This window comes from Mytilus trossulus, chromosome 7 (assembly GCF_036588685.1).
Source record: "Mytilus trossulus isolate FHL-02 chromosome 7, PNRI_Mtr1.1.1.hap1, whole genome shotgun sequence".
Classification (NCBI taxonomy): Eukaryota; Metazoa; Mollusca; class Bivalvia; order Mytilida; family Mytilidae; genus Mytilus; species Mytilus trossulus.
Genome location: NC_086379.1, coordinates 18,974,023 through 18,987,440, shown reverse-complemented (window position 1 = coordinate 18,987,440; position 13,418 = coordinate 18,974,023). Strand labels below are relative to the sequence as shown.

Sequence of the window (13,418 nt, the reverse complement as noted above, 5' to 3'; positions counted from 1 at the left end):
ACAGTACATGTTTTTTAATTTTTCAGTATTTTACTGATAGAGATTGACTTAGTTCTTTTAAGTTAGCATTCAGTCTGAAAATATTTTTTTTAGACATAAATGGTTTTGTTAAATCTTTATGGAATGATTTGAAACTTCTACAGATGGTTCTTCAAGATTAAGAAATAGCATCGTAAGATAAAAGCTCAGTTTAAAAATAACCTGATAAATGAACTTAGTGTTAGACTGTCAAAATTAAACTTTTATACTGATAGCAATAATGGCAGGTGTGAGAAATAGGAATTACTTAAAAGCAGTAGATATTTTAAAAGCATAGATTTTGTGCTTGTGTACAATATCAAGCTTTATATAGGTATTCATGCTAATTAGCGAACAATTATTTTTGTTTACAAAACAAAAACTACCCAACATTCAAAGATACTATGCATTTTAAATTTTTATAGAGTGGAGTAGCAGAATGTACCTTATGTAAATTTGTGATGCGTGAAGTAGATAACTTACTCAGCGCTAACAAATCAGAAGCAGCCGTCAATGCATCATTACAACAGATATGTAACTCTCTACCAGATCAACTCCAGGGACTCGTAAGTTCTTTACAAAAATAAGGAGATAAGGTATGATTGCAAATGTTCAAATGGCATAGATATTGGCAATTATAGGCAATCATACAACCTTCAACAATGAAAAAAAAATAATCATATAGTGGTCAGACAATCTGAATATATACTAAAAGCAGATATAGAAAATGTAATAGTAGAAAACTGAAGCTTGAAAATATGATACTGTTTATTTCAAAAATGATTTAATATTTGTTAAACAGATAGACTATAGTCTGAATGCATGCTTGTTATTTCAACATCAGAATATGCAGGTACATACTTATATTTTTTTCAGCAGTCTCTTTGACTGATTATGAGAGATTTGACACTTTTTTGTAACATCTGCAGTTATAAACTTGAAAGTGAATACAAGACGCACGTTATTTTGCAAAACAAGACATCAATCAGTATGTTGTGCTATTTCATGAGAAATTTTTAATCTAAATTTTTATTGTTTTGCATTTTGCAGTGCCAACAGTTTGCTCCAATTTTATTGATAGCCATTAAAAATGGTTTGGATCCTAACATGGCTTGTACAACAATAAAACTATGTAATAATGGTGAGTAGGAAAATAAACATACTCAGGATTTTTTGTATAAATAAACAAATATTAATATTACTTTTTTGTTTCAAATAAAAATTGACAATATTTTAAATTTATACAAAGTACTGACAGGTCCAGATATTTGTTCTTGTATTTTCAAATACAAGGATTTTAAAAAAACTAGTCAAAGAGGATGGTCTTATTTATTATGATGTTTTTTTAGGAAAGGATTAAGGTCAAAAGATGTTGTCTGGTTTTAGATGGTGTTAACATGGTGTTCACATGGTGTTTACAAGACAAAAAGTGTATGACACATGATATTAACGAGTTTAAGATGAAGGTCACACATGTAATAATTTGTAAAGATGCCAGTTAAAAGTTGGTTTTCATTAAAACCGAAATTGTTTCCCTTTGATTTTTATCTGTATTTTAATATTTTTAATGTTTTCTGTATTTTTAGAAGAAGATGATTATGATATGGTGGAAAAGATAGAGTTTGATTATGACTTGGTTCAGAAAGAAGCTTTGGAAAAGTATGAAAAAGAAGAAGAAAATAATGCCAAAGTATGTCAATTTATTTCTTTTTAGGGAAATTTTAAAATGAAATACCACTATATACAGTTCATGACTAAAAGTAACGTCACGTTACCTAAATTGCACCAAGTACCCAAATTACACCTATTCAACATAAACAGCTGAGAAATTCTTAAAAGTTTTCTATGAGACTTCACAATTTGTATTTTAGTTATTTGACATTATACATGTCTAATATAAAATAGGTGAATATATTCAAATATACACTACACATTCACAGTTTATATCATCAGATGAAGCTATCACTGAAAAAGAAAAATGTATGAAAATGCCGCCATGTGACGTTCACCAAAAGTCATCTTTAAAAAAAATAATATGTAATTGTACCAGTACTCATTTAAAAAAAAAATGAATAGTGAACATGTACTAATATCAAATTGTTCTAAATATTTGAAAAAATAAAACAAAACATCTATTATTTGATTTTTAATAATGTGAATTTAAGCATGGATGCATTTTGGGTACTCCTCATTAGGTACGGAATCATGGATAGTTTGGAGGTCGATTCAAACCATTTTTCTATGACTCAATATGGATTAAAAATCAAATTGGTGTACCTATATAATAAAGAAGGATACAGCTACAAAATGAACACAGAATGGAAATTTTTGTCTTCATAAAAAAAAAATGGCCAAATAGGTGCAATTTGGGTACTGTCATGTTATTTATGAATTACAAATAAATGAGACAGCAACCAAACAATCACCATTAAGGATGTACTTAGGTGAGGTTAGGTGAAAATTAATAAATTAAGAAGGTAGAACTGATACTATAAGCTGGTAGAGCAACAATTAATGATAAAAATAAGCTAAAAATATTGATAGGTCATGGACCTCCTTTTCGAGATATTTGAGATTTAAAATATGGCGGGAAAAGGCTGACTTGGACTTTTACCTTATATTTGCATTGGTATTATTGGGTCTTAAAACAAAACAAAGAAAATCAAGAATCTTTTTAAATTTTGGTAAATGACCTTTTATGAGCTATTAATTAAGTCTTAAATGAAAAAATAAATGGTTGTTATGGGGCAAAATATTTTACATTGTTACAGTATTGTATGGACTTTAACGACAACTTTTGTAGATGAATGTTTTCATTTATTTATACCAGATACAATAAATGAAGATCAGTGTTTTACTTTTTGAGGGAAAAGACTTATTAGAATTGAAATTTTGACTGGTAATAATGTCCTTTAATTTTTCATTATTGTAAGGTGTACATGTCCATCTGGCAGGGTTCATCTGACCTTGACCTCATTTTCAAGTATCATGAGAATGTCAATTTTATGTGATACCTGTAGTATATCCTTTTATCTTTAAGCCTTGTGGTATAGTTTTTTTGATAATGTTTATCTTATATACTTCCAGGCCAGTATAGGATGTACTTTGTGTAAATTTATCATACAAGAGATTGACCACTTCATTGTAACAAATGAGTCTTCTGCAGCCATTAATGCTTCTGTATATAACTTGTGTAGTAAACTACCTGCTCCACTAGACAAACTGGTGAGTATATAAATGTTTTGAAATTTAACTTGAGTGATTACTGTATGGCCAAATGCATTCTCTGTTCAGGGATTCAAAGCATTAGTTAATTTTCAGGGCAAATTTTTATTTAAGAATCTAAATGTTTGTTGATAAATTCATTCTTTTATACCAAAAAAAGAAATGAAGATATTTATCATTTGAGCTGTCAATTTTACAATTTGATAACAGGCATTCTGTCTTGAGTTTTCCTCGCAGTTCAGTATTTTTTATCAGTTTTGTTTTTTTGTAAAATACAGTTATTATAATAAGCAAATTGCCAATTAGAATAAAAAAGACATTTTATATTTTGATACTGACTTTATCAATTCATCCTAGCAGGCTCCTAGCTTGCTTGCTTGATATTCTATTTACTTTTACGGGTGCTGTCAAAAAAATAATGTTTGGTATGAAATTTATATATGTGGCAAAATATAAACAAAAGTGTTACCTTAGTATATTGGTTAATGCTATTATAATATTCAATTTCAGTGTTATGGATATGCACCAGTTATTGTACAAGATGTTGTGTCAGGATTTGATCCTGAACTGACATGTGAAAAAGTAAAGTTGTGTACAAGTAAGTTTTCACATTTCAAATATGTTTGTTGCATTATTGTTAAGATATTAAAATGAAATTCGAGATATCAAAGCCAATGTTTGTCTCAAAACGGGTATCCAATTTTCTGAAAATTGCAGTTCGATTTAATATTTTCTCCCTCCCCAATATTGTATTTGAAAGATGTTGTTATTAAAACACTATTTGATTTAATGTTGTTTTAAATTTCTTTTTATGACAGATGACAGTATAGCATTGACAAAAGATTTCCCTTCCAGTAATATTGAAGAAGTTATGATAAAGGTATAGTCAGACCCCCCTTTTTGTGGAGGGAATTTTTTTGTTGATAAAGAAAAAAAAGATAACTACACATTAATTTCTATAATAGATCAATTTTATGATTGTTCTCAATCTCCATTGCCATAATAGTTATAAGATTTAAAATCATCTAGTTATACTTTTTTCTAGAGTTGTTGTAAGTGCTTGTAATAATATACTGATAAAAACAATGCAGGTATATTTAACTAAAGATGTTGTATATACTGTGGATTCATTATTATTCGTTTGATACCAATTTTCGTGGATTTCCTTGGAACAGTTGAACCACGAAATTAAATGTTCAACGAATGATTAATTTTCTCATGGCTTGTATGCAGACTTCAGCTAAACCACTAAATCAAATATCCATGAACATGTAAGTTTTCCTCAATCCACGAAAATTGGTTCCCACGAAAATAAATGAATCCACAGTATATTATAATGTACAAATTGATTCAGTTAACTACGTTAGAAGCAAAAATTTTCGTGGAGGATTTAATTTAGTTTATTTCATGGAAAGAATATATCCACAAATTTAAAACCAGCACGAAAAATTTAACCTACATATAATATCCCTTCCATTTACTAGAAACCACTAAAATTAAATCCCCATGAAATCTTAAAGAGACAAAACCACTATATTTCAACCCCAAGAAAATTAATGCTTCTACAGTATTTAGATTTAAGACTATGATATAGTTACTGTTATATTGGTCATTTTATGTTTTCTATTATCAGGCTGGTCCAGAATGTGCAATATGCAAATTAATTGTTCAGGAAATAGACTCATTTATAGCAAAGAACCAAACAGCCAATCAGATCAATGCTACTGTATATGCATTTTGTGGTAAATTACCTGGTGCATTGACGTCTTTGGTGAGTAAATAAACTCTAAACTAACTACCTGGTTAATTGACTTCTCTGGTGGGTAAATCAGCTACTAAATTATAAACTCTCTGCTCACCTAATTCTCCCTGACCATTTTAATTCTATTGGGGAGTAAATCAGCTTCTAAATTATAAACTCTCTGCTCACCTAATTCTTCCTGCCCATTTGAATTCTATTGGGGAGTAAATCAACTCCTAAATTATAAACTCTCTACTCACCTAATTCTCCCTGACCATTTTAATTCTATTGGGGAGTAAATCAGCTTCTAAATTATAAACTCTCTGCTCACCTAATTCTCCCTGCCCATTTTAATTCTATTGGGGAATAATCAGCTCCTAAATTATAAACTCTCTGCTCACCTAATTCTCCCTGACCATTTTAATTCTATTGGGGAGTAAATCAGCTTCTAAATTATAAACTCTCTGCTCACCTAATTCTCCCTGCCCATTTGAATTCTATTGGGGAGTAAATCAGCTTGTTTATATAGATTAGACCGTTGGTTTTCCCGTTTGAATGGTTTTACACTAGTAATTTTGGGGCCCTTTATAGCTTGTTGTTCGGTGTGAGCCAAGGCTCCTTGTTGAAGGCCGTACTTTAACCTATAATGGTTTACTTTTTAAATTGTTATTTGGATGGAGAGTTGTCTCATTGGCACTCACACCACATCTTCCTATATCTATCTAAATTATAAACTCTCTGCTCACCTAATTCTCCCTGACCATTTTAATTCTATTGGGGTGTAAATCAGCTTCTTAATTATAAACTCTCTGCTCAACTTATTCTCCCTGCCCATTTGAATTCTATTGGGGAGTAAATCAGCTCCTAAATTTTAAATCTCTGCTCAACTTATTCTCCCTGCCCATTTGAATTCTATTGGGGAGAAAATCAGCTCCAAACTTATATACTCTCTGCTCACCTAATTCTCCCTGCCCATTTGAATTCTTTGTTTCGTAATCTAGCTCTTAACTTATTCATTTCCTGCTCCTCTAAATTTCCCATCGAGTAAATCAATTCCTTGATATTTAACTTGTGTATGAATAAACTCCCTACTGAACTTATAATCCCTGCTCTATTGAATTTAATGTTGAGTAAATCTGTTCACAACTTGGAAACTCTTTGCTCTATTGAGTTTCATTGACTTTACCTATGAAAACAGCGAAAAACATTTCATTTTGTTGTACATGTACCGATTGTTGACATACAGACATGCAAACTGATATATTAAGGACCATACTGTAAAATGTTGTCTAAGAAGGATGTATAAAACCTCTTGTTAAGGTCAACCCATTGAACAGTTTTACCACCAGTATTGATTTCCTTTGACAAGTGGTTTGAGGAAAAGTTTTTACACATGTTCCGATTTGAGTCCAATGGGAACATATGTGGCATAATAGCTACAATAAGTGTACTACTGTGGACTGAAAATATCAAAGACATTTCCTGTAAAGTAAAGGATTTGTTTCTGTTAGTTTACCAACCTTGTAACCTTAAGTTTTCTTTTTGTTTCCTTTTTATGCCCGACTTACGGTAGAAGAGGGAAATTATGTTTTCTGATCTGTGGGTCTGTTTGTTTGTTTGTCTGTCTGCCTGTCTGTCCATTCGTCTGTCTGTCTATTCATTCGTCTGTCCGTCTGTCCTGCTTCAGGTTAAAGATTTTGGTCAAGGTAGCTTTTGAAAAAGTTGAAGCCCAATCAACTTGAAACTTAGCACACATGTTACTTATGATATGATCTTTCTAATTTCAATGTCAAATTACAGTTTGATCCCAATTTGAGGGTCCACTGAACATAAAAAATGAAAGTGGGGGTGGGGCATCTGTGTACTATGGACACATTTTTGTAGATAATGATTCTAGAAATATATAAATGCAAATATACTGACAACAATATCTGGCAATATGATAAATTATTTCAGACAATGAAATGTTGATTCCTATATATAATTTATTTCAGTGTATGACATACGCCCCCATTATAGTTAACGATGTTGTATTAGGATTTGATCCAGAGAAGACATGTGAAAAAGTCAAACTATGTACAAGTAAGTTTGATATTTTATGAATTATTACTATACAAACTGGGCTTTGCTCATTGTTGAAGGCAGTACAGTGACCTATAGATGTTAATGTTTGTGTCATTTTGGTCTTTTGTGGATAGTTGTCTCATTGGCAATTATACCACATCTTCTTTTTTTATATTGGGTCAGTTTATTAGTAGCTTCTGATCACTTATTACTTGCATACTTTTGTTGTAAATGGGAGATAACTCTGGTTTTGTTATAAATTTTATTAGAGACATATAATAATACAATTACAGTACATTCCGGTTATTTGCATAGCCTATTTGTCAGACGAAATTATGCAATAAAGCGGAGTATGCTTATATCCGAAATGACAAATTACGGAGTCAAATAACATCGATAGTGCAGATCAGCAAAGAAGAAAGATGTACGTCCATAGTCCACTTACAACATAATGAATGCTTATTTATTCTAATAAAAGTTATTTGTCTACTGTCATACATTTTATTTCATTGTGTATTCTTTCAATAAAGTTTATAAACACATTTTGTTTTAGTTTATTTATGTACCGACTTTTCCTTTACCTGAGATACGAAAATAAAATTGTTCTAAAAATAGATTTGTTTCTATGACCCGGATGTACAAATTAAATTGTTACGCTTTGTTTAAAATAAACTGTTTAATCATTGTAAACAATAATTGTGCAATGAACTGCCTTTGATATGCAGTATTTACCAATTACACAGTGATGTTACACTGTTACTTTAAAACTGCTAGTTTCGTTTATGCAAAGCAGTTAACAGGTGATGGGGCCATACACAGGTTATTTGCTGGACACGAGTGTTGAAAGTGAGAAAATATAATAATCAGAAGTTAATTTTCTTTTAGAAAAATATTAAAAAGGAAAGATTGATGTATAAAATTCTTCAACCATATATAAATGCCCTGTAATATTTAACATAAATGTAGATCACCCAAGCTGAATTACGAAATTACCGTGACATTGGATAATGATCGATAATTAGCAGGCGTTAATGTTATAAAAATTAACCCAAAATATAATCCATGACCAATGTTTGAAATCCAATCAATAATTAACACCTTTTGAGATAGAAGATCATAGAATGGTTGTGTTTTTACAACAATCAGCTGATTGACATTTTTATGACCTCGAGGCTTAAAATAGAATATGGGAAACTTTACCTGTGTACACATCGAGGCCTTTTCTATAATCATATAAACACGAAAGATACTGTTTTAAAATTTTATTTGAATAACACACAAGTAAATGTGAAATGATAATGAAAATTATGATGCATTCAAGAAAATATACTTACCAAATTGCCGTTTCCGGTCAAAAATCTCGTCATTTTTAACTGAGCATATCTAGCTGGCGATTATTTTCTATGCAATAAACCGAAATGCCTCTTGTAAGGCTATGCATATAACCGGACAATTTAACAGTAGGTGAATGGGAAATGGTTTTGTGCAGGAGAAAAGTATGCAATTAACCGAATTATGCTATTAAGCGGTATGCAATTAAGTGGAATCGACTGTATATACATTTTTCACATATATACCACTTATACAGTATTCTTTATTATGAGAAACTCATATATTATTTGTGCAACTCACTTGATTTTTCTTAGAATAAAATTGAGAATGGAAATTGGGAATGTGTCAAAGAAATATATTTCACTGAATTTGTTCACCATTGTGTCCTATACAATGCTGCACTGCATTATTTGCTTCCTCTATATATATATAAATCACTGAGGAGGTGGAATATTGGATTATTTTCTTTGAGTCAGGTTCCTATAGTTGTATATTCTTTAAGGAAACTGTTTCAGATAAATCAATGACAAAAAAATAGTGTCAAAGCAAGGTGGTTTAAATTTTAATAATGGAGATTTGCATGTTATTTGTTTAATCTTTTTCAATGACAAATGTATATATTTCTAGGTGACAGTATTATGTTGTCACCAAAATCTGAAGCAAACAAGATTGAAAAGAAGATCAAGGAAAAAGTTGAGGTAAAATTAGTTTTAAACCTGTTTTGTCTTACTACTGCTGATGGGCAGAATCTTTTGATATGTGTAGAAATGTTAAATTCTATTCTGTTTGTATTTTGAAAGAATACTACCGGTACTTGTCAAACAAGATAAATGAAATTGACTACAAATGGTTTGATACTAGTTTCAGAGATTCCAGAGTAGATCTTATATCTATATATCAAATATTTGACATATCTAGTTGAGATATAAAAGAGAGGAAAAAAACAACCTAAGGGTCATTCAAACTCATAAGTAAAGTCGAAAATAAACTGACAATGCCATGGCTAAAAAGTAAAAAAGACAAACAATAAAACACAAAACACAACATAGAAAACTATACACTGAGCAACAAATAACCCACCAAATCAAGGGGTGATATCAGATTACTCATAAAGGGTAAACAGATCCTGCTTCACATGTGGCACCTGTTGTGTTGATCATCAATTATTTCTCAACATTATAATACCTCCACTCAACTGTGTTTAAATAAAGATATTTCAATATTCATGATTTCTTGGGTCAGTGATCAATAGATGACTCCAGAGTTTGTGCACTTTTCCATAAAGTTTTACGTCCTTATGCTTATATTACACCACTGTAAGAACATATTCTTATGTTCAGTAAAGTAGCTTAAGCCAACCTTTTCTTATAAAACAATTAGAGACTGGTGTATGGAAGATTATCATGATTAACAATTTTAAGCAAAAGGTGACCTATTTTTAGTCCATTAGATTATTGTGAGCTAGTCAGTGTTCACCTGACATGAACTTATTTTCATGAATAATTTTTTAAGGTTAATCTTACGATAAAGGTAGGGTCTCTGGTACTTAAAGTATTATTTCAATTTCATTTAGGCTATAGAATTATTTTAAAGTCAACATTGTTCTTTGTTGAACGATGTATAATAAAGTGACCTGCAAATGTTTATATTCTTAAGCTTTGCTATTTTATCAATAGTTGAATGTAGATTTGTTTATATTTTATATACTGTCATATTGGTCATTTTATGGGTTTTTTCTCAGGCTGGTCCAGAATGTGCCATATGCAAATTAATTGTTCAGGAAATAGACTCATACATTGCAAAGAATGAAACAGCCAGTCAGATCAATGCTACTGTATATGAGTTTTGTGGTAAATTACCTGGTCCATTGAAGTCTTTGGTGAGTAAATCAGCTCTTAATTTATAAACTCCTTGCTATAGAAGCTACAAAGTGACATTTTATCATGTCAAAACTGTTAATGAAAATTGTATTATGACTGGATGTTTAAATTGAAAATGTATGTAATTTTATGAAAACTGTTTGATATTCACTTTTCACATAGAAAGAAAATTTCATGCTCACCTAATTTAACATATTCAAAATGTATATTTTTAATTTATTTCAGTGTATGACATATGCACCCATTATAGTTAACGATGTTGTGTTAGGATTCGATCCAAAGAAGACATGTGAAAAAGTCAAACTATGTACTAGTAAGTTTTATATTTAAGAATTGAATGCTTCTTTTTATAAATTTATTGGGGTGTAAAAGCGTTGACCGAAGTACATTTTGTATGAAGCGCGGAAGCTCTTCATTCTAAAAATGTACGCACAGTCAGCGCTTTTACAACCCTATAAAGTTATAAAAAGAAGCATTCAATACTTATAATTACATTTTTTAGCTAGGATCATGAAAACACGATTTTTATCCAGTTTTATTTAATTCACCTGTGCACTTTATTGTGGGACCTCCTGTCATCATGCATGATAAATTTTATAGTCTAATGCAATTGTTTACGGAAAAACATGTGATGTGCAGTTAGCCAATCAGAATAACATATTATAATGAAACTTTAATCTAATGTAATTATTTTATGGAGTATTACAATACAAACTTGTGTCAGTCAATAGACATCTTTTGAGTTTGTTGCAATCCCTCAAAAACTTGGTTTATGGTGGAAGAGGACGTTTAAGTCTTCTGAAATCCTATACAGCTGGCTGGCTGTAAAATCATTGAACCGTGACAAGGAGTCTTGTCACTCTCTCTATCTTGTAAATGACATCTCAAAGAAGCACAAAATTGACAAACTTTTCCAGTGAATGACATAACTCGAAAGTGGTCTATTGGTAGCTACTTTTAAGATATTATTTTTTTCCTGGTAAAAGGGAGACAACTCTGTATTTTTCTTTTATTGGAATACATTTATAACGTTGACATAATACATCCATAAACATTTTTCAAAGATATAAAGTTATAACTTATTCTGAATTCAATAATATATGAACCCATAATATCTTGCATGGTGGATTTCCCATGAAATGGAACATTGAGGTATTTGCTAGATGTATGTATATAAAGCACTCTTGTGGGTGCTGCTTTAGTTTAAACATATTTGTATTATGTTTGTTTTCAGCCAGGCTCATATTCCTCCAAGAACCGAAATTAAGACAATGAAAACAGCGTAGTTGCAAGGTAGTTTAGATTTTATGTAAATTTCTGTCACCTATTTTCAAGACAAATGTATATTTCTAGATGACAGTATATCATGGTCACCTAAATTTGGACCAAAACAGATTGAGAAGATGATCACAGAAAGAGTTGAGGTAAAATTAGTTTTAAAGTTGTTCTTGTCTTTAAAAAAATTGAAATTTGGGTGGCTGGTGTGATTAGTGTTCCCTCCACTGATGAATTTGATAGTATATTTGGTTTCTCCTGTCATATTTTGTAGAAAATTAATGGAGTACCTGATAAATTCCATCAGTTTATCAAACTAATTTGGGTATGAGACAATTTCTATAATTATACAGTTTGTGCTATTGTCATGTGTACTATTGTTTGTCTGTTTGTCTTTTTCATTTCAAGCGATGGTGTTGTCAGTTTATTTTTCGATTTATGAGTTTGACTGCCCCTCTGGTATCTTTCCTCCCTCTCTTGTAGAATACCAATGTTTAAGCTATCTTGTAAGGCAGGTTCTATATTCTTGTATCTATCTTTTGCAAAATTTGATGCATTTTTTGTTGTTGATTTTGATCTTGTTTTCTTTTTCTATCATTGAATGCTGTGGGATGTAACACTTCTGTCTTGCCCAATCTCATTGATTAGACATGATTAATTCTACTTTTCATGCAATTTTTGAATGGTTTCCATCTTTTTGTTTATGTTCAATTGGTTGAAAAATTAACTCTGCACATATTCAAGGAAAAAATTGGAAATCACATTATGTTTAAACTCATGTCAATGTCTGTTAGAAAGACGGTGGTGTTTTTCTCCAAGTTTAAATAATTAAAGTATGCATGGTCTGTTTCTCTGTTTAATATAATTGTTCGGTGAACAGTTTATGGTATGTTAATTCATCATTGGCAATACCTGTTCAACAATTACATCCCATAGATGCCAACACCCATGTCAGCAACATTTAGTTCATAATTTGTTGCATTTAGTGTTTTATGTAGCTTACTGATGCAAATTCATTTTAAATATTTGTACCATTTTTTTTCTGGTCAGCTCTGGCAAAGGAGGAGCTGTTACAAAGTCATTGGTGAAGGCTTACAAGGTTATTTTTCTTCAATGTATTGTTTTATTGTAGCTCTTCTACTAAAATCTCATTATCTTTCCAATCCAAATAGATGAAATAAGATAAGACTGTCAATTCCAATTTGATTATCTAAATAATAATTACTTATACATGTTATGTTTGAATCAAATTTCCATTGCATCATTACCTTAGAATGACAGAAATGAACAAATTCTGTAATAAACATAAACCCCAAAACCCTCCCTTGCTTTTAATTTTAATAAGGGCCTGTGGTACCAACTATTTAGTTACTATCTGTTTGAAGATGGTACCCAATGCTGAGAAGATACAGTGCAAATGAAAACCTCTGTTTTACCCTTATTAGAGACCAATAAGGGGCCAAAGCCTAACTGATCCTTGAATAAAGGTATAAAAGAGGTGCTTAAAATACCAGAGGAACAGTCAAACTCATAAATTGAAAATAAACTGACAATGTCATGGCTAAAAATGAAAAAGACAAACAGACAAATAATAGTACACAAAAAACAACATAGAAAACTAAAGACTAAGCAACACGAACCCAACCAAAAACTGGGGGTGATCTCATGTGCTCTGGAAGGGTAAGCAGATCCCGTTCAACATGTGGCACCCTGAACAAGGAAAGGTTTGGGAAGTTTAGTATTTTCATTTCTTTTCTATAACTCTTGAAGCTTAATATTATACATCCCAAAGTATGTAATGCTGTAGAGCACATATATTTATTAATGAAAAAACACCCAACCTTTGGGATGGACAATTTAGAAAACTAAGTTTGACCCTTCTT

At 30.9% G+C, this 13,418-nt stretch overlaps 1 protein-coding gene across 2 annotated transcripts in view; it reads left to right on the top strand.

Annotated features, from left to right (window-relative positions):
- Positions 1-13,418, top strand: part of LOC134724753 (uncharacterized) — a 52,183-nt gene that overhangs the window by 16,573 nt on the left and 22,192 nt on the right. The window contains exons 9-20 of one of the 2 annotated variants that reach the window (XM_063587975.1): positions 444-584; positions 1,069-1,159; positions 1,605-1,708; positions 3,106-3,243; positions 3,754-3,841; positions 4,062-4,123; positions 4,877-5,014; positions 6,979-7,066; positions 9,008-9,078; positions 10,122-10,259; positions 10,486-10,573; positions 11,614-11,684. In XM_063587975.1, coding sequence (XP_063444045.1) covers positions 444-584; positions 1,069-1,159; positions 1,605-1,708; positions 3,106-3,243; positions 3,754-3,841; positions 4,062-4,123; positions 4,877-5,014; positions 6,979-7,066; positions 9,008-9,078; positions 10,122-10,259; positions 10,486-10,573; positions 11,614-11,684 — 1,218 coding nt within the window. The remainder of the gene's footprint in view (positions 1-443; positions 585-1,068; positions 1,160-1,604; positions 1,709-3,105; positions 3,244-3,753; positions 3,842-4,061; positions 4,124-4,876; positions 5,015-6,978; positions 7,067-9,007; positions 9,079-10,121; positions 10,260-10,485; positions 10,574-11,613; positions 11,685-13,418) is intronic. The other variant, XM_063587976.1, reaches the window with a different exon arrangement.